Below are 21,225 nucleotides of genomic sequence, written 5' to 3'. Positions count from 1 at the left end.
TATTTATATTATACTTTTATTTAAATTAAAAGAAAACAATAATATAACAATAGATTTTTAAATACTAATATAAAATATTTAAAATATAAAAATACATATTATTTTTTAAATTTAAGTTGCTTTTTTTAATATATTAGGTACTTAGCTTTATGTTAATACTTATGTTTTAATTAACAGGATAATATTTTATATTTAAATAACATGAAATTCCCTTTCTTCACACTTTTACCTTTCTTTTTTCACATCCTTTCTTTCACAACTAGCATAATCACATAAATCCTATACCTGTTTCCTACATTGCAAAATAACCAACATGGCTCAGGCTCCCGAGAATCAAGGAAAACCTCTCAAATACACAGTTTCCCATTACCGCAAGCCGGAACACACTCACGAAGCTTTCATAAAATGGATGGTTGAAGAACATCTCCCAATTGCCATACCTATCTTCAAGAGGCACGGTGTCCTTGGTTATTCGCTCGTAGGTGCTCCTTACTCGTGCATGCCTTGAGCTTCCTGTAGCGCTTACACCTGATGCCTACTTCGTGACACCGGCTGTTCTCAATGAGGCTGTCAAGCAAGAAGTTGGAAAGTTCCGACCTACTTGGGACTTCGCCGACTTTGACTGCTTCATTGAGTACACAATCCCTGACGTGCAAACCATCAAGAATGTCACGTCGGATCCAGAGTGGCCAGTAGCAGTCAAGGACCAGGATGATTGGGTTGATTCCACGAAGGCGTTGGTTTCTCTAGGATATTCGACTCCATACTTGTTGGAGACTGGCGAAGTTGTAAACATGCCGAAGTAACCGAGGCTTGAATATGCAGAAGCCTCCAGGAAGTAGTACAAGCTGTAGGACGTTGTAGGACAATCTCGGGACTGGTCTTATCAGATATTTTTAGACGCTCGTTTACCTACCTAGGTACCTAGTAGTTAGCTCATCAGCAGAACAAAGCACTTCTATATTGTGGCATAATATTTTTTGTGTTACGTTTTACCATACAGGGGGAATAATTGGTGCCAACCAACAATCTTACAGCCGTAAAACTAATATTTTGAGTTGCTTTGCTTTATCTTTCCGCCCCCACCCCCATTTCACTTATGCCGTCCAACATACTGTCGATAATTGCTCACATGGCATAGTGATTTAACGCCTGGATGTGTGTTGGTCCGTGTTTACATATCGTAACATAAATAGGTTCAAATCCTATTATAGTTTAACCAAAAACGGTCCAACTCAGGTTTTTTTTTTTACCTTAGGCACTACCGGACGTTGAGGGTGGTTCCATTTTCGTTATAAGAAGGCATATTCGACGGGTTTTCCCTTGGTTAAAGTCGACTACTTGGTATTGGCGCTAGCTAAGTAAGGGGCTGGGGATGTTTATAAATAGGAAGCGGGGGATCTCTTATGTTAAGAGGAACTCTAGCTTTATTTAATTTTAAAGAAAGTACTTTAAACGTTTTAATAGCGCTATTAATACGCTTGTTGTAGCTACTTAGCTATAGCTTTAATATGATGATGAGAACGTTAACGTCTATTGGTGGCTATAAGCTAGGTAGCTACAGCAGGCGCATCTATGGCGCTCTAGACGTCTAGAGTACCTCTTTCAAAGGGAGACAGAGCTAGAGTTTCGCTTGACATAAAAGATCTTCTATTTCCTATCCCTAGCCCCAACCTGCCTATAACATTACTCTACCTGGTTAGCGCCGGCGCTAGATAGCCAACTTTTTATTAGGGGAAAAACTGTTAAACACGCCTTTTTATAACGGAGATGGAATTACTTTCAGCGCCCGGTAGTGCCTAAGGAAAAACCTGAGTTGGACCGTTTTTGGTTTGACCATAGTGGGATTCGAACCCACTTGCGTTGCGGCCCGTGGGCACGGACCAACACACTATAGCTTTAATAGACGTAAACGTTATCATCATCATCATCCCTATCCTAAAAATGGCACAACGTTGCGGCAGCCTTATTGTGATAGTATTTACTTACAGCTATCTGTACAGGCAGGAGTCGGAGAGAAGACAACCTATTTCTAAATGTCGGCTACGAATTGGATAAAAGAAATGAGCTCCCTTGCTTAGGTAGGTAGTATGACTATTTGTCCTACACAACATTGTATCACACTGTGCATATATTAATTATCGGATACTACCGCGTACCATTTACCAGTTATCTTAAGTAAATAAGGCACCTACACCTATCCCAGGGAAGGTTCTTCCACCATGTTGCTTAGGTACCTAGGTATTAACAAATACATGTCTACTCGGTCTTAAGAGATTTATTTATTTGTCCATTCGGCCCACAATCTTTAACCCGTCCAAAGGTAACCTACCTAAGCTACTAGCAACCTCGAACTTTCCTAGCATCATTTACCATGGACAACACGAGTCTTTCGACAATACTGCCTTTTATCCCAGTCATATCAACTACTTGCTCTTTGTGGTTTGCTTGGGACCAGTACGAGTTCCTCACCCTATTCCGTAAGCCGGACTTGCGATTATTAAGCAATCAACTATTGCCCTCCTACTTTACCACCTTTTTTAATCGCGGTGTCCCTAGAGTACTCGGCCTTCTCTCTGCCACTGTCTTTTCATGCGGCGCAATTTTGCGATACTCTCCTGGCACCATCCTTCGTGATAGAGGTGCACACCCCTGGTACACTGCAGGTAATAACCCTTGAAATTCTATATAAATTATCGAAGGAACAAGTTCAATAACACTTCAAAAGGCCTCCTCTTTGCCTTGGGGCATCTGATATGGGCCCCCTTCATTATCCCCCCTATCCGAGCTCTTCGGGGAGACGCGAAGGGGAAGAATGTCGCTGAGCTAGAGCGCTGGCTTTACATCCATGTGTGGCGGAGCCTTACCGTTGATCTAGCAGCTTGGGTTTGCTGTATTGTTGCCACCCACAAATTACTCTTTGAGTAAAGAGTTTATACGCCAGGAGGCGATAAGCTTTGTATAAGTGCATTCATGTTCAACAAGACTTTTGTCATTTGAAATTACCGATTTAAGTGAAGATTAAACCAAAATCTTTTAAAAGCTTTCTACTTTGCCATACAAATAAAATAGCACGATACTTATTAACTGTTTCAAGTAACATCTCCATTGAATGACACTCAAGATCTTAGTGACTTGTAATATTAAGGTAGGCCTTTTCTCCCCAAGCAACAACATGTCTTTTTCAACTTCACATAATTGCATCTGTTTTTTACTCGAATTCAAAGTCCAAACAACATTTTTAATAGGTCATTTATAAGTAAGTTCTTATCATATTTATCCCATATATTAGTACGAAATATACTACTCTCCTATATTTAAATCCATCGTGGGCCCCCAAACTTGTCAATAACTGCCGCTTGGTCTTGATTCCCTATCTAGAAGCGATCGCGTAGCAACTCATCTACTGCCAATTCTTTCCGCATAAAAAAGCCCAAATTACGTTCTTCGTCAAGAATATTCTCACCTGCGCGGGGGAAATTGGAAGAACCGTCCCAAATAGCTCGTACCTCATTCTTACCTCAATCACTTTTCATCGAGAATATCAACTCTCAATCACATGCTGTTGAGAGAACAGACGCTCGATCACCTTTCGTCGAAAGTATCGATTCCTAATTATCCCCTATTGAGAAGATTGATTATCAATTACTCTCTGTTAAGGAGTTAAAATCTAGGAGAGATCTGAGAATAGCTGCTTGGCTTGATACCGAAGACCTAGAATCACCACCTTCAGTCAAAACCTACTCAACATACACTGCCCCGGACTGTATCACAATAGCTTCTAAACCCTCGTCTAAGCGTAAGGCAGATGATTTGCCGGATGCGCATGCGCGGATGAGAGTTCTCGATAGTAATTAAATTAAAACACGAGATCGCTATATGTTATTTCCAGACTGGATTCGGAGGCACCTAGACGAAATTAATGCTTGTCCAATGGATGACATCCTTGACAATATAGTCGACACACATCAAGATGATTTGAACGCTGCTCTGAAGGGAACGTACGAAGCTTATCTGATGAATGAGCTTGTTATAGCCTTTAATATCAGACGTAATATTGGTTTGGGGTTGGGAGCGCGAAAGTTTCCGTCTTATCCCAACTCCCCCGCGGGTCGTATGACTTCTCAACACCTCAATACTTCTGTGGATCCAACGGCTCGCAATGATACTAGTCCCTCAAATACTAAAGATCCCAATAGTGGTGATGATGATAACGTTCATGTCTATTAGGCTAGAGATCCTAAAGGTCCTATAGAATCGAAGCTTGAATATGCTCTCAAGACCCTATATATAAGCCAGAATTGCCCCCCGGAAAAGGGGAACAACACATTGAGGGTCCCGAAACCCGACGTAGTTTTCGGATACGATGCTAACAAGTTTCCTGAGATACTCAAGTTGAAAGAAAATAAATATGCGCCAGAATAAGCGCTTAGCGACTGGTTTTCCTCGTTAGCGCAATGCCATACCTTGCAAATATCTCCATCATGTGGAGATGCGTAGACTCAAGTAACAAAGAGCCTGTTTATATCTCACAATTCTATACCAGCTTTGCTTTACTGGAGATCTACCAATTTAAAAAGTTTCGAACATTACTATTCCGTATACAATATTGGGCAGGGACGAATAAGCTAGAGCGAATCGAACAAGGCTTTCGAACGTGGAAAAATGATGGGTGTCCCCGAAACCCATACCAACCAGCAAAGCGCGAAGCATTATCTAAAGTCTTGCAAAATGTTGCGGTACAGTAAGCAATAACCTTCAATAAAACCAGAGGGCCATGCCAAAGTTCAGAAGTGCCCCAGTGATAGCAACGCTTCGTCTTGCGAGGCTGATAATCCGTCCCAAACCGTCTTCGTGCTGGACAATTCGAACGTCGTTGAAAGTATCTGCAAGTACCGAAAGCCATGGCGGGAGAAAAATGAGAAATTGCCAACAAAGCAGAAAAACCCTGTTAAGTTAAGGGGTTAAAACAAACAGTTCAAAAATAGACACGCAGAAGCGTAATCCCTTTCTTTCCCCTCTTTCCCCTCTTTCCTCCACCATCAATCACATTGTAAACATGCCGAAGCAATCGAGGCTTTAGCATGCGAAAGTCATCAGACAGGATATGGTTGGGCATTCGGTTGGTGTCATCAGATATTTTTAGACGTTCACCTACCTAGGTCCGTAATAGCTAGCTGATTAATGAAATAACCTTACGCTAGGGTTCTACTAGACTGAATCATTCTCATGCTTTGCTTCACTGCGGAAGTAAAATATCATACCCATCACTACTCCCAAACTTACGAACCCAATATTTGGAGCATCTTTCCAATGCAAAGATGACATGTAGGTCAAAGACAAACAAATGATAATATTTTGGCTGATACGTCAGATGCTTTAAACCATCAGATTATGCTACAGAAAATATCGCATTCTCATAAAAGTTCGTGTTTGTGGAATATTATATGATAATTGGAGACATCATCTTTCCCGGAATGGTTGAGCACATTCGTATAGGGGTTGGGATTGATAGGCAAGAACCAATTTGATGATACATACAGAAAACTATTAAGTGGTATACAACTCTACCTTATCTTCGCATTGGCTTATTACAAGCGGGATTCGTTACATTGGCTCCAAGGTAGAGATAAGTACTTTTATGTCGTCCCCGATATGAGATACTTGCAGCGTTAAGAAATGAAATAGACTAATTCAATTCAGAGATCTATTATACTACACAGGGTACAAGCTTCTCAACAGCCAGTTCAGAATAAATCTAAATCTAGAGGCAGTCTTTCTCCCATCCAAATAGCCCTCTGCGAATGATTTCGGCGCTCAGCCCCTTCGTCTTCCTCAACCGTGTTGGGATGGACCAACACCGACAATGGACCCCTATAAATAGCAAGCCAAGGGATGAAGGCGCCGAACTGGGCCGGCGAGAAAAGATTAACCTCAAACATCGCTATTGGATGAGGGCCTACCGGCTTATCCCAGAAGCGGTATATCCTTAGCTCAGGAACTGTGCACGAATGCTATTAGTGAACCCGCTAAAGCTCTTATCCTACGTTACGAGAGAGGGCACAGGGAAGGTGAGGGGAAGGATAAGTAGGTAGAAATCGTACACTCTCGTCGGATTCGCTCCCAGAGCTCCTTTGCATGCCGCGTCTGGCTTTCGCTGTTTTGAAAGTGGTAGATATGTACATCACTGAGGGGGTGTAGTCCCGCACCTGTTAGTTGATAGCAATTGTGGAGCTCATCGTCGGAAACTCACAAACCACCGCGACGACCGTTATCCAGCGGATCGGGGAACTCGAGATAGGTCTTGCTGAGGGTATCTCTCGCTGGATTCTTGTAGCTTTTGCCGTCCTCATTCTTCTCGTCCGGCAGCGGCGGGGCATTCTCGTACCCCTCGAGGGGAGAGACGTACGTATACCTCCCCGCCGAGTGGAACATCGCGCTGGAGTCCCAGTATGTATGCAGTTGGCGTTAATATAGGACTTAGGCTCTATGTATGTGATAATTTCAGAAGTGCATTTCATAGATTAAATCCGTCGTACGATGTTAGTTCTAGGAGCGTTAGCTTTTAAATTCACACAGCGCTACGAATGACGTGCTTCTCCCCCGCCCAACAGCATAACTTATTGATTCCGGGGGTGCCGGATGCGACTCCGATACTCCCGTGTCCACTTCTCCCCACTTAGTGCATGTGCCCTCAAAAACGGGAACCGCTCCGGATTGAGGATGTCCGACGCATCGGCCGTGATTCGCCGTGTGCCCGTGATATTTGTCCAAAAAATGCTAGAAAACGGGCTCGGTGGGATACTAAGCAATGCATTACTATGTTGTTATCTACCCTTTGTAAGTTACCTAGGTTAGTTCATTTCATAGCACATATCTCCAGCTACGTGTATCTAACCTAATGCATGACCTAATACTTGATGCAATCTTCGTTTTCATTTGTATCGGTCCCGAGTAAATGTTATCTACGCCGTGATCGTTGCTTACAAGTTATACTGTTAGAACTATTAGGTACCCGAGGGTACTTTATTGAAGAGGCGCGCCTGATAATCTCGTATTAACCTTAATAAGTAGATCTAGGCTAGATTATCTAGATTGTAGGCACATCCAGGGGTAATTGAACAAAAGAAAATCTAGCCTGTTGAGTTTCCGTGTGTCATGGAGTCGGTATAGCATCATAAGATTGTCAATGGTATCTAACCACCATAAACCATACACATTATCTGATTAGAGAGTAATGTTTCAGCCTGTATGTGCGACATCATCTGTGGCGATTAGGTTAAATAATAAAGAATGTAGGGATAGGATGTTGATCGGATGACAAAAGGAGAGATGCAACAACCTTCGTTTCACAAGACGCCCCCAACTAAGCATTCTCACGATCCTATTATACAGGGGGGTTTGGGCCGAGAAGTCTCTGGGAATTTGATGTTACGCCTGCGGGTGTCAGTGCCTAATTGATATAGAGCGTGATAGTTGAATACTGGGAGTGAGAATCCGTCATAGTATCAAAGATTGCCGCACATACACCCATTAAATGTACACTTATCTACCATTCTTATGCGTCAGTCCAACGTTTTCCTACCAAAGCCCACTAAGTTTACACAGCTACTACAAAGCAAATAACATGGGAATAATTATGAATAAACAACTAATAACAATACAATGCGTTTAAATTTAATATATGTATTTTGTTTCTTCAATTAACCTTCATTTGCTAGATTTCATGGTGAGGCTTGGTGGGGGGACTGACGCATAAGACTGAGAGGTGATTGTATGACTATGGATTGAGAGCGTACATAACATCATATTTAATTGATCTGGACTAAATGAATTTACTCCGTGTACAGCCTTACTACCAGATCATTCTTCTAAACAACTGTTGCTTCGTTTTCACGTCTCTGTGTGTCACGAGGTGGAACTAAACAGTAGGGAAACAACTTCGTTGTTCCGCGAGGAACTCTAATCTATCGGCGAGAGCTTGTGTCTATACATACTGAACATGTCCTTTGTTCTAGATGTCTCATCTAGAATCTTGACACTGTATAACTGGCTTGATAGCTAAGATATAAGTGGCTAAGGCTATCCACAACATGGTTCAAACATCATCGAGATGCTTACTGATGATGGGAGGTTCTTCATTGACTCTAGAACAACTCACTCAAGTATGGGTTAGGTAGTTGGGTATAAGACATAAGAGTGGAGAGTGTAACATATACCCCAACAAGTTCTTACCTAGAATCAAGATTATCTCTAGATACCACTATAGTAGTTGAACCTAAGAGGTTCCCACTCTATACTTAATACACAAGAGTCAACAAACTCATATCCCCTATATGGTAGTTTGAGAACTGTTTCTCCACCACTGGAACCATAGAGTTGCACATTTAGGTTATGAATCGAGAACGACCTTGCATAAAACTGAAGATATTCGTTACTACATCACAACTTCGTCTAATTACTACGCGAATACCCCTATTCAACCGTATATTGTTTTCCTATCGCCGAAGAAATTAACAATCGATACCCCGGAGTCTTTGAACCCTTTTCAGAACAATTTCCGAGGGCAAATAAAGCCGCCCAGGAGCTCTCCGAAATAAACCAACGCCACCCTAGTAGCTCCTTAACTCACAAGAGGCTCAAACATTAAAGATTGTTCTCGTTATCACATTACCTTAGCGTGGGTGGTTTTGATATGGATTAGGAATAGCTTGATGATTTGGATTCCCGGTTAGACATAACGGCCCGCTGGGTTTGTGTCATAGCGATCGAAATACAAGGCGGAATCGGTGGTACCAAACAAGATAAACTATTGTATCTATCCGTGCTCTAGTGCAGTCGCAATACGCAAATCACTTTGCCTGGGCAAAGCTAGGCTTTAGGCGCGTGCCATTTCTTAATTCGGAGGCAGCCGATAATCGTGTCTACGCCAGGAAACGACTACATACCTACATAGGTACACACATATGATATTCCCCTCGAGACCTTAATACGCTGTTATAGCCATGTGACGAGAAGTAAATGCGTAGAAATAGAGGAGATGAAGTTCATGGAATGTGGCAAGGAAATGCTATCAAACTACATTACTACATACTGCTAGACCATCTCTTGGAATATCATAAGCTTGGTTCGTTGACAGTACATAGGCATCTTCCGCTTGTCCAAGAGTATCCGGTAGTCCGGATTTGTGCACATGCCGGCCTAGATCTAGATCTCTTTTGACAGCTGCAACGTGTCTGCTTACGTTGCCATATAATGATACCTTTCAGATGAATGTCTCGGAAGAGACTAGGATAAAGTGAATCGTCGATGAACTGCTTGATGAAAGATATGATCCCCTGCCGAGAACAGATACTAAACATGCCGACTTATGACCGGTAACCGGTTTCCTATTGAGATCTATAGAACATATTCGTGAGGTAACTTCAATATTCGCCAACGAAGCTCACGAGGTTGTAAATATGATAGTTCTCCTACATTAGTAAGGAGGAGGCTGGCACAAAGTAGTATAGGTAGTAAGTCTTCTGCAACCACGGGTATGCAGCTGCTGGGGATATCTTTGGATATGGATACATATGCGGGATTGCAAGGACCCTAGGCGCGGTATCACTCGCATACATAGAATTATTGTAATCATACGATCTAAGATCTAGCCGAGTATTTGAACGTAGGGAACAGAGCCAATAGATTTGTCCCTGAGCCCTACCTGATTATACAGAACCCTACCTAACAGAACGGAACGAACCCCGACTTGCTACTAGTTTCGAATCAACTACGGGAAATATGAGACGAAATCTACAAGTTGTTGGGTAGAAGATTTCATACTCAGAAGGGTGTTGAAGTATTAGATATGTAGTTTTTCACCTGCTCGATATTGCAGGTGAAAGACTCCACCATGAATGTGGGTGAATGTGTGCCTTGCACAAGCATATGTATACCTGGTAAACCTGGTAGGCATATAGGTATGGATACACGTGGTATGAATGAATCATGGAAACTACCTAACCGTATGGAGTGCACTAGACACTGATTGCATATTTCAGGTAGCTATACGAGATCAAAGGCGACGCAGTGTGTCCGTGTCGGTAAGAAGACTCGTGAGAATTTTTGTAGTTCATACCGGAATATATCATCCGTGGCGACGTTGCATACATATGTATAGTGTATGTGCATGCAAAGGTGTATGCGGATGTATATGCAATGTTCCTACATGAAGCATCACGGAAGAAAACGGAGGAGAGATTCGATGTGGAAGTGGACATGTGGTTGTACCAAAGTATTATGAGTAAGAGATGTTGGTGGGAGTCAGCACGATTTACGAAAATACTTTTTTGTACGAAGCATCGGAGTAAGTGGAGCGGGCGGTGGACCCTATGAATCTTCAAGATCTTTGAAAAGGTACTCGATCTAACTACCTGATAAGCCACAATCCGCCACAAGTTTAAAAAATATATCGAGCTCTGGATGGTTCCGTCCCGCCGTCCTGCCGTCCTGCCGTCCTGCCGTCTTCCGTTAGGTACTTAAGGTATCCTAACTTAGCTTCTGTGGCACATGGCTGTCCTACCTAAAACCGTTAGGTTTCAGTGGAGTTATAGCGAGGCTGCAAACATTTAGGGCATCTGGTTGGGGGAAAGGGGGGGGAGGGGGGGAAATGCCGACCAATGGAAAAAACGATTGCTACGTTTTTATCCAATTATACGCAACTGTTTGCATCTAGAACCCTGTTCTCGTTATTTCCAAAAGCGCGAAAGCGAAGGTCATACGATATTTAAAATGTCAGCCTTGTGAATGGCCTGATCTTTATTCTTCTCACCCCACATGACGCATGATTCTAGACCCTCACCCTTGAAAAGATTCCCTTTATCGACAAAAAGTCAGGCCACCTTCTTGCCCTCCCGGTGCACCGACGACAATAATTTTCCTAATCTTCTTGTCGAGAGGACTGCAAAGACTGCAAAGACTGCAAAGACTGTGAAGACTGTAAGTAGGTACTTGTGACAAAATTTGCAACGTAGGCAAATCCCATAGCTCCCATTAGTTCCCATGGGTTTCCATACTTTTTTGACCGCTGCGGCCATCAGCCCACAATGTCGACAGAATGGTCTTCTGCCTTTCCCCTAGGTTCTCCCAAGTCCTCCGAGGTCCTCGTGGGCCCTTCATTTTCCGGTTTGCCGCTCCTAGCACTTCTAAGCATTTCTTAGCCATTAGTTACTAGGAATTATTCGGAGCTTCTTATTGGATTGCAAGTCACGATGGCGGTATATAACGGGCCTTACTAAGTTGCTGCCACGGCGACCTGCCGCCGAGCTGTACTTTTAATTATACGGGTACCGTCCAGTACCGCCCCAGTACCGCCCAGTACCGTACCCAAAGAAAAAGGGTAGTAATATATCGGGATCTCCCTTTGGGGTCCGGCTGGCCTGGGGAAATTTTATCTGAGCGTCTCCGTTGTTCTGCAGCGTCAGGCCATTAATTCTGGACTGTAACTTCGTACCCTTGCATCGTCGGGCGGTCTCGGCCATTGTACGCTTCATAGCTATGCTTCATACGCTTCAAACGGCAACCCTGGTCCAGTAAGACTTCGTGGGATCTAATTCTTATTCTTTAACGGCCGAATTCTCGAATTCCCATCTCATTTCATCCTGATCCAACTGTCCTATACATAGATAATAAGCTTAGCTACCCAACCGAACTAATCTACCTAGCTTATTTGTTTATTCTATATCATATCATCCGCTCTTCAATATCGTTTGATCTATTCACCATTGTGGCATTATATCTGATATTTGTGATATCATACCTTTCCACACCTCATAGCCAGAGTCCAGATCCCTATACTCCTTTCGTGGATAGTGTGTTTGTGTGGCTTGCTCGCTTCGTCCTGGTGGCTTCACACTTACACCCAACCCTTCATACACACCTCTACATACTACATCCCCGGCCTGAGGTTACCTAGCTGCGCAACCGTACCACGATACACGGCAACGGACGTGGCAATTCGCGCCGTCTCTCTTGAAGTTATTCGTCTTCAGTCTTTTCCGACTTCATCGTCTATCTATCTCGCCAAGCCCGGACTTCGCATGATAGCACATCCATCACCTTACAAGGTCTAGCTTTCCGACGACTACCTATCCCGTTTCCCGGGACTCTTCCCCTCTATTTATAACCATAGCAATCGAAGTATAGTGTCACCAAAGATCTGCTGGTGACCCTTGAATTGTTGTGGGATTCGTCATGGACGCAGGTGTTATGCAGGACATTGACGTTTATCCTGCTGGTAACGACAAGGTATGCTAGACATAGATTGATGCTACCTTGGTTGAATCATAAAAAGATAAAAGCCCTAACCTGCCCCAGACCTTTGAGACCTTCTTCGATCAATCTACAGACTACTCGCAGCAACTATCATCCATCAGCTTCTGGGACGAACTCGATAGGTCAGCCGAATCAAGTGTTGTGAACTCGGTCCCGACTTCAGGCTCGCATCAGACCCCCAGCACTTCCGCTGACTCGCCAGCCTCAACTGCTTCTCAGAACCTTTCTACCATCTCGCATAAGCACAAGCTTGCCAGACAGGAGCTACCTAAGAAGCGCCGGTGTTCTGATATCAGAAGGTCCAGATTTGCCGAGAACCCATCCACCCTCGACTGTTCTGATTACTGGCTTCGCTTTGATAGTGACAACGAGAGCGATCCTCTGTTTGCTGAAAACCGAGAAAACAGAACCGTAAGTGCCTACAACTCATGGCAAAGATGGCCTTCGGACACATCTCTCGGGATAGTGCTAAAGAATGTTGTTTGAGGTATAGGGCAAGTCTCCGATCCTAGCTCAACCTCGTCCTAGGTCAAGGATTGTCGGGAGATCCGGCAACAATTTCAAAGTGGCTTATCCGCCGTCGTCTACTGCCGATCTGGTCGACGATAGCGCTCTTGATCACGCGCTGTCGGACGAGGACGACCTCTTCTCTATGGCCTTGGCCGACCAACTTACTAAGAACGACTCGGCCCCTATACCTTCTGAAGTACCCCCGCGCGAGAGACTTTATTCGACACCGCTAAGCTGGGAGCCGCCGCAGCCTGGCTTTCGCATGGACTACGTGAACGTTAACCCCCCCTTTAACGACCCCGAGCGTCAGAGACTACTGGCCATTGCTATGGGCACCGGGCAAGTCCCCCAACAACAAATAGCCGCAAGACAAGCTCCTGGGATGGATTTCAGATTCGAAGTCAATCAAAGCCCAACTACTATGAGCGATAGTAAAAGCAACACACCCGAACCTCGCATCAAGCCAACCGCAGTACGACCCCAAGCACCATCACGTACCAACTCCATGGATGCCACTGAGAAGTCCAAGGAGAAGCCCAGGAACAGTGATCGGGCGGCACATAACGACATCGAACGAAAGTATCGTACCAATCTGAAGGACAAGATCGCCGAATTACGGGATGCTATTCCGTCTCTGCGCGCGATACCTGAGGATGGAGACGACAACGACAACGGTGGCGCATCGAGAACGGCACCTAAAGTAAGCAAGGTGCGTCTGAGTTGGAGAATCGGATTGGTCTGTAGAGTAAATGACTAACAATATGTAGGGCACCGTCTTGACCAAAGCCACCGAATACATTCACCAACTTGAGAGGAGGAATCGGTCGATGGCACAGAAGAATGAAGAACTCGCTCGTCGACTACATGCCTTCGAACAACTGGTTGGCGCCGCGCCTGCACCAAATTGGGCACCCCAAGGATACGGCGCTTCTGTTTTCAACCCTAGAGCCTTTTCTTAAGAGATGACAAGCTCTATTTTATACTCCATTTATGACTGAGATGTTTCTCATCACTCACCACTCACCCTTCGTATTAATCAAGTACAACCGCTTCAACGATAACTCTAACGACGATGAACGAATATCTTGCTTAAACAGCAATACCCGACATTGGCAACCCACCTTGATAAATCTGGGCTTGGTAGTCTAAGGAAATTTTTGAATCTCATAACGGAATAACATCAACATTGGATACGGACGAACAATCCATCTATCTTCTGAGTCGCCTTTACCTACTACCAACACACCTATCACGCATATATATATACCTCAGCCTGTATGAAAATACATCGGAGTCCGGTAAATTACACGGTCGGGTTGCACGTTGGGCGTTCTAGAAAAAAAAACTTCGAATTTTTTCAATTTTGGGGAGAGAACATCTAGGGGGATAGATGAACGGCTCTTATACTGGGATAGTGCTACTCAAGCACAACTACGGCGTTTTGGGGAACGGGAACTGGCAGGTTTCACACACAAGACTGTTAGGTATAAATCCTACAGCTCAGGGAAATGGACAACGAAGGGAAAAGGAATCAATTTAGGTTTACCCTTACTGCCTACTCAGGATAAGAGTCTGGCTGGGAGACTCGAGAGGAGCGGCGCCAGCGATATTTTTGCAATCTACAAGTTTCTACTAGTTATAGTGATACCTAACTTACCTCCAGCGGGAGACGAAGCGCATTCGGAATCCTTTTTTCCAGTTAATAATAGATCTCGGCTCTAGGCTGATACTTTCTGCGCGCAATTTCTTCTCCCCTCTTGCACGTCTTACATCAGAAATGAATGAATTTCGCTAGTAAGCTTCTTCCTTGGATGTCATATGTTTATCGTACGATGCTTTACTTGGCACCGAGGCGCATGCCTCGGTCCGTTGGCTAATGGCAACTGTTGGGACATGGTACGAATACGATTATTCGGAACTGTTTCATTAACCTAGTATCGTTAAAGTATCAAGGCGGTATTGCTCGAGAATGGGAACAAGTGACTGATTTCTAGTCAATGCGAGATCAATTAGGTTTCGTGAACTGTGAGGTGGCGCCCCCTTTCTCGGGCTCTCAAGGTTAGGTTTTTTCATTGCCACCTTTCTATGGTAGGAGGCGAAATTGAGATAGGTATGCTATTTGTCGTGATATAGGTCCAATGGGCCAAGCTTACTATAATGGAGGTATATATTTTACAAATAGACTGCTGAGGAACCGTCTATAGGATAGACGTATACGCCGTCTAATGCGTAGTATTTCATGACATGCTTCCTTAAAAGCATACTATTCCTTTGAAATCTGGTCGTCTCGGGCTTCTCGGCAACGATTTCCCAAAAAGTAGTTTTTTATACAATTCATAAGTGTCTTCTAATCTCTTAATGCTTCGATGTCGGCAACCTCCTTAACCGCCTCTGTCGTAAGGTTAAGGGGGCTATCATCGCCCACACATATGCTATCCTCGATTCGAATGCCCATACCCCGGAAGGCTTTAGGCCACCTCTCATCGTCGGGCACGTAGATTCCGGGTTCGATCGTGACGCAGTGGCCCTCTTTCAGGACCACGTTCCGCGCGTATCCGGGAACATCGTGGACATCAAGGCCAATGTAGTGCCCAACGTGGTGCGGGAATAGGATTCCCATGGCATTTCCGCTTAGGTTGAAGCCAAGCTGTTGTAGTTGGTCACGGAGGGCATTCTCCGTGATCAGATGCAATTTGTCGAGAGTGATATTAGCGCTAGCGCGACAGAGCGAGATGGATGATCGTTGAGCGCGAAGAATAGCGTTATATAAGTCTCTCTGCGGATCGCTGAATTTCCCTGAGATAGGCCATGTCCGTGTTATGTCAGTAATGTATGTTCCGTATTCACCACCGGAGTCTACAAGGACGAAGTCTGAGTCGTTTAGTATACCATTATTTAAGACGTAGTGGATGAGTGTCGCCTTTGGCCCTCCGGCTACCACGGGGATGTAAGCATGTCCGTCTAGACCAGACATTTGGTACTGATACTCCAGGAACGAAGCCAACTCCTTTTCATACTTCCACGGCCGCCGCATAGCTTCTGTCAGCACCCGGCCGGACGTTTTCCCCACGTGCCGCATGTTGGCTATTTCGGCTGGCGACTTAATGGCGCGAAGAACGTTGATATGTGACCTTAAGGGCGATATACTCGCATTAGGAGCTGCTGAACGCAAGATGTTGGCTAGTTTTGTAGACGTCCCATTTTGCGTCAGGTCAGCATCCGTTAATATTATCTTAGCACCATCCAGCACCGAGGCCAGTGTTTTGTCTACTTGCTTGATATCCTCCGCCTCGTCCGCGTTCCAAACGTCTCTCGCGGCATCAACTCCGCTCCAAGGGCCGCTCCATTGCTCTGCTCTTGGATCTTTCGATCTGCAGTATAAGTGAAATGTGTAATCACCGAGCTCATCGCCAGTCCTCCTTAATACGGCTAGGGATTCAGGCTCGGAGAATCCAGTGAGATAGAGGAAGTTGGACTCCTGGCGGAAAGCGAAGAAAACGGCACCGGATCGGTATTTGAGGGTTGCGGCGGGGAGAAGGACAGCGGAGTTTGGGGGTAGGGAGTGGCAAAGGGCGGCACGGCGGTTGTGATATTCTTGTGCGGTTATACCCGGCGTGAGTTCACCGGCTGCGAGGACATGAGGGTGTGTTTCGTGGACAGGTTGGCCAAAGAGGAGCTCGGAGGCAGAGACGGATGTGTGATAGGTACGCGCAGATCTTGGTCTACATCTTAAGGCTGTACACCTGAGGGACGTATTCGAGAATCGTGGGGTGGAGGATATTGTTGTTGTTGATATGGATCGTGAGCATTGTAACTTTGGGGAGGAGGGCTTCGAGTGTGGTTTAAGATAGCGCTCAAGTTGCCATAATTGCTGTTGACGAAACTTCATCTTTCGAATCCTTGAATATTTTGTTGTAATTGTAACCAATTGCATCATCGGAATTACTTGAGTATTACCCAAAGGGGTAATATGAGAATATTAAAGTTCAATTATTCCTGCACTAGGATAAAACCTTGGCTTTTAGAAAGATGCCGCTTTTCTATATGCTAGATATGTATCTAGGGGGTGGAATTTACTTGGTGCACCTTATCCTAGGTTAGGTAGTCTTGATGTTGTAATTCGGAAAGTTTTTGAGGCGCATCAAAATGAAATGCCTATCAAAGGATCGGAAGGTTTTTGGAGCAATCAGAAGGCGTTGATTACCTAAATTCTAACTGGCTCTGTTGCCTTTAGGTATTGTACCTATGTAGCCTGGCAGGACTGGCAGTCGGTGGTTCATGGCGGGGGAGCTAGTGGGGCTAGCTGAAAAGATGTATGTAAATAATACACACTAACAAACCTAAATTACCTACATAGGTACATAGTACGGTTGCTGTGCAAATCTATAGTGGGGGCTAACAGTGATGTCAAATGGCCCGTGCACAGCTCTTATTGTTGATTCGTAAATTGTTAGTGCTAGCGCGGAACTACCAGTCACGCCTCAAAAAGCTTAGAACTGAATTTCACCTACGGAATTGCCCACTACCAAGCCAGAGCTTTCTAACTTGAGACTCAACTTCAACACTCATACTCGTAGGATCACTGGTCATTTTCGCGTCTCTTAATTCACCCAATTTTCCAAGATCATTTAATTTTCTTCAATCCGCCTCAATGACCTCCTAACGTCCAAGGGTTTGTCGTGTTGTGCTCATCGAATCCACCGTGTTGTTCCACGGTTCGTCGCGTGGGAACTCTCGGACTAAAAAAATAAATGCTTTAGCACATATCTTTGGCATAACTAAAAGAACAACCGCCATTCTAGGTCGAACTGGATCAAAGCAAAGAACGAGTTCAGCTTTTATTATTCCCGGTCTGGATTCTAACTTTGTCGTTGTTAAGCCCAATATCCCAACGAACCCTAGGACAATTCGACCATCGCCATCGCCATCGCCATCGCCAATAATAACATTGTGTTTATTGATCAGCACAGTCCTGACAGCACAGTCCTGACATAACCCAACCTGTTTGACTTTTGTCAAATCCCTCAACATTGACTAGTCGATATTTATATGGCAGCCGTATCTTTATCACCCACGCCTGTGCCTCGATCCATCATGTCTAGCAGACGAGTTCCTTTGTCTACGAACCAAAATGTGGCCAATTCCCCTTTGCGCAGCACCACTCTCGCCAAACAAAAACGCACTGTGGCTCAGATACAGCGGGAAGAACAATACGGCCAACCACCTCCGGCCAAAAAGCAAATTGTCGAGGGTGGTTCCCAACGCTTACTTCCATCCCAGCAGCAGCGGGTTTCTAAGAGTCAAATCCCCATACAGATACGTCGCAACGCAAACACCTACGAGAGCAAGTTGGCCAGGGAGAGGGCAGGTCATTCTCACCATCAACGCCCCCAACAACCGGCACCTGCTTCTCTTGGATATACAGAGAAGGATATCGAGGAGATTCAAATATGGCAGCAGCACCACCGAGCTAGATTCCCTAAGCTTGTTTTCTACTTCGAGAAGGTCCCTAACGATGCCCATAAAAAGCTCGCAAAGCAGATTGCTGCTTTAGGTGCTGTAAGTAGACAGAGTGTTTCTATGTTAGATGCTTCGGGTTGCTTACATTGCTTTTATACAGCGTGAGGCAGCCTTTTTCTCCATCGACATCACACATGTTGTAACAACCCGGCCTATTCCCTCTGAGAAGAGCGTAATCCGTCAAGAAGAGGACGCAACTACCGAAAAGCACCAGGACCACATACATGAGCAGGAACAAGAACAGGACCAGGAACAAGAGGAGGTCAAGACCATCAATCCTTCATTACTAACCCGGCTGTCAGAGGCCTCTACTAAACGAAGAGCTTTTGATAGAGATGCCCGAACACAGAGAATATCGTCGCATGTTCAAGCCGGCTCAAATCAACCCAAGCGTAGCGCAGATGTCTTGCTGCGTGCTAGGGAGATGGGGAAAAAGATATGGTCTTTAGATAAGTTACAACGAATGATGGCTTTACTCCTTGAGACCGATCCATACGTTAGCGTGGAGATTGCGTATGGAGCTCGCAGAGCAAGAGAACCCGAACCGAGGACTACCGAGGACCGTAACCTACTACATCTTCTCCACAATGAGCGAGTTAACGGACCATCTGACCGAGATCCAGCCGCGAATGGTCAGGAGCTGCATTACTTTAAGGGTCCATACATATATGTCTATGACGCCGAGGAGAAGCAAAAACCTATCATGGTCAGAGAGTATAAGAAGGTTGCCGAGAAGGCAAAGGGCGACTGGCCCCAGTTCCGTACTGCTGCATTGGGGCGATGTCCGTTTATTAACGAGCATGAACCGAGAGATCCCCGACCCGAGCCCAAGCCGAAAGTCCAGGTGACCAGAGCCGCCACCGAGACGAAACCTACTCCTCCATCCTTCAAGATGGAACCTCCGAAGCCTGTGACTGGAAAGCGGTCGTTGTGTGAGATGGAAAATGGCCATTCCCGTGGTTCTAGTGTCGCCTCCATGGACCTGTCCAACTCATCTAGGTTACCTGCCGGCCATATTGCTGAATCACGCTCTAATGCGTTCACCGGTCGTGCTCCTAGCCGTCTCTTTGGTGGCGAGCCGGTTGCATCCGGAGTCCAACCTTCAAACGTAACGTCAGCAATTCGATCCCAGATGATCTCCTCCACCGCAACAACACCAGGTCTCATAACTGGTCTAAGCAAAGAAGTTCACGGTCTTCAGCGTCAGGTCCTGAAGCGCAACAGTACCGCGACCTCGCAGGATCTGAGTTCTCGCCGGAATGTCGAGATAACCCCGCGAGATGAGGTTCCAGTCAAGCGGACTTTCCCTATGAGCCGTACATCGAGTCGAAAGTTGGATTTTGTTGATGAAGACGCTACCGATAAAGACTCCCAAGAAGGATCCAAGCCGAAGTTTGTTCCGCGCTCAGTAAAGCGAGAATCGTCGCAGTCAAAGAAAAGCGAGCTCAAACCAGGTTATTGTGAGAACTGCGCAGATAAATACGCTGATTTTGACGAGGTATGCTTATTTTCTAAATGTAAATAGTTTTAATGCGTTGGATACCTACTAACTGTTTGTGTAGCACATCCTGTCCAAGAAGCATCGCAAATTTGCTGACGATAATCGCAACTGGGTTGACTTGGATGACCTCCTTGTTCAGCTCCAGCGTATGCCAAAGCGCAAATCTTTCTCGTCTTGGGCCCCTTCTCTCCAAGAATACGACGAGGTCTACTAGTTTGCCCCAACCCAAGCTCACTCAGATCTGCCAGCACACGCAGATTTACCCCCGATACTCCGCAGTTCTACAAGCTATGCTTACCAGCCGGTCATTCACAACTACGAATACACCATACTTTGACCCTACTTCTAATTTTGGACTGTCTTTTCTACGGCATTCGTGGTGCGATGATACCCCATTTTGACCCTTACTCGGCTAGAACGATGGAGCCTGGTACGCCTTTCCATATGTTCCGTGGAAAGGACATGACATGGCATGGAATGGAGTCTTCGCATTTAATTCTTTTCGCATCCACTCGTCAGGCATCTCTATATTATGCATTTTTGGCGAAGGGGTGGCATTGTTTTCTATTTCATCAAAAATATTCAGTTGGCCTAGCGGCTCATACGCCAGCCTTCACGGGTGTCTAGGGGTTCCGGTGTGGACGGTGCTTGACGGTAAACCTGACTGGCGGCTGGAACGACATTAAAAACGATAGTATTCGACATTAACGAAGCGAACGGTGTAAATATGGTCACTAGGTCGTGTATATATAGGTAGTAGTCTATAAGACGCGGAATTGTGCAAATCTAAGTTTTTCTAATATCTTCTAGTCGGTCAGCTTGGCAAGCCCTTGACTTAATTCCCCCTTAACTACGACGATGATGACTTAATTGCAGTAGACCCCCAAATCATTATTGTTCCTTTCTAAAGAAAATTTAAAACCACATATTCAACAGATATAACTATTGCATATTAATGAGCCCCATTTCAAATTTCGATTGTCATGGATATAGTACTATTAGAACTCAAGGTCCCTTGTGTCTGTCTGCAAATACGAGAGGGACACTGGGCCCTTCAGAACTTATCTAACCTAGATAGACATGGGATCGATTTCACTACGTTAGGGCTCGGCACGTCGGACTCCCTGGCGGAATTCTAGTTCGCAATGCATCTCCAGAACTGGTTTTATTTTTGTTTAATCAGGGTTATCAATTAGGCTAGGTTCACTTTCATCCCTCCGACTAAGTGATAGAAGAACGAGGAAATCAGATTATTTCATACGCAAAGCTGGAGCAGTATATCTGGTATCGGTGTGGTGCAGATCATAAAATTATAGAAAAGGAATGGGTTACGGCCAGAGCCGAGTTTTGCGAACTACTGTATATCGTCAATAAGGTGA

At 45.0% G+C, this 21,225-nt stretch overlaps 6 protein-coding genes across 6 annotated transcripts; 4 read left to right on the top strand and 2 right to left on the bottom strand.

Moving 5' to 3' along the window:
- Window positions 1–313: 313 nt before the first annotated feature.
- Window positions 314–1,048, top strand: F4813DRAFT_396971 (uncharacterized protein; the record flags this gene model as incomplete). The annotated part of the gene is made up of 2 exons (XM_049247892.1): window positions 314–467; window positions 520–1,048. The coding sequence occupies 2 exons, from the start codon at window positions 314–316 to the stop codon at window positions 804–806; spliced, it is 441 nt and encodes a 146-aa protein (XP_049104297.1). The 3' UTR covers window positions 807–1,048.
- Window positions 1,049–1,959: 911 nt separating this feature from the next.
- Window positions 1,960–2,982, top strand: F4813DRAFT_105071 (putative integral membrane protein). Its single transcript, XM_049238433.1, has 3 exons — window positions 1,960–2,081; window positions 2,170–2,666; window positions 2,729–2,982. Exons 2-3 carry the CDS (start codon window positions 2,375–2,377, stop codon window positions 2,926–2,928), a joined length of 492 nt encoding a protein of 163 aa, XP_049104296.1. The 5' UTR covers window positions 1,960–2,081; window positions 2,170–2,374; the 3' UTR covers window positions 2,929–2,982.
- Window positions 2,983–5,029: 2,047 nt separating this feature from the next.
- On the bottom strand, window positions 5,030–6,647 carry F4813DRAFT_344167 (DOPA-like domain-containing protein). The gene is made up of 6 exons (XM_049241631.1): window positions 6,254–6,647; window positions 6,105–6,187; window positions 5,704–6,001; window positions 5,392–5,623; window positions 5,205–5,328; window positions 5,030–5,122 (listed from the first exon to the last, which is right to left on the bottom strand). Exons 1-3 carry the CDS (start codon window positions 6,433–6,435, stop codon window positions 5,748–5,750), a joined length of 519 nt encoding a protein of 172 aa, XP_049104295.1. The 5' UTR covers window positions 6,436–6,647; the 3' UTR covers window positions 5,030–5,122; window positions 5,205–5,328; window positions 5,392–5,623; window positions 5,704–5,747.
- A 5,587-nt stretch (window positions 6,648–12,234) lies between these two features.
- F4813DRAFT_385042 (HLH-domain-containing protein) lies at window positions 12,235–13,784 on the top strand (the record flags this gene model as incomplete). The annotated part of the gene is made up of 4 exons (XM_049246189.1): window positions 12,235–12,288; window positions 12,358–12,726; window positions 12,809–13,534; window positions 13,593–13,784. The coding sequence occupies 4 exons, from the start codon at window positions 12,235–12,237 to the stop codon at window positions 13,782–13,784; spliced, it is 1,341 nt and encodes a 446-aa protein (XP_049104294.1).
- A 1,388-nt stretch (window positions 13,785–15,172) lies between these two features.
- On the bottom strand, window positions 15,173–17,622 carry F4813DRAFT_378606 (Creatinase/aminopeptidase; the record flags this gene model as incomplete). The annotated part of the gene is made up of 2 exons (XM_049245354.1): window positions 15,173–16,708; window positions 17,617–17,622. 2 exons carry the CDS (start codon window positions 17,620–17,622, stop codon window positions 15,173–15,175), a joined length of 1,542 nt encoding a protein of 513 aa, XP_049104293.1.
- On the top strand, window positions 17,303–20,802 carry F4813DRAFT_344133 (Dfp1/Him1, central region-domain-containing protein). Its single transcript, XM_049241630.1, has 3 exons — window positions 17,303–18,384; window positions 18,446–19,843; window positions 19,908–20,802. The coding sequence occupies exons 1-3, from the start codon at window positions 17,875–17,877 to the stop codon at window positions 20,058–20,060; spliced, it is 2,061 nt and encodes a 686-aa protein (XP_049104292.1). The 5' UTR covers window positions 17,303–17,874; the 3' UTR covers window positions 20,061–20,802.
- The last annotated feature ends 423 nt before the right edge of the window (window positions 20,803–21,225 follow it).

Source organism: Daldinia decipiens (genome assembly GCF_022478715.1).
Source record: "Daldinia decipiens strain CBS 113046 unplaced genomic scaffold F4813scaffold_2, whole genome shotgun sequence".
NCBI lineage: Eukaryota > Fungi > Ascomycota > Sordariomycetes > Xylariales > Hypoxylaceae > Daldinia > Daldinia decipiens.
This window is presented reverse-complemented; position numbering and strand designations above follow the sequence as displayed.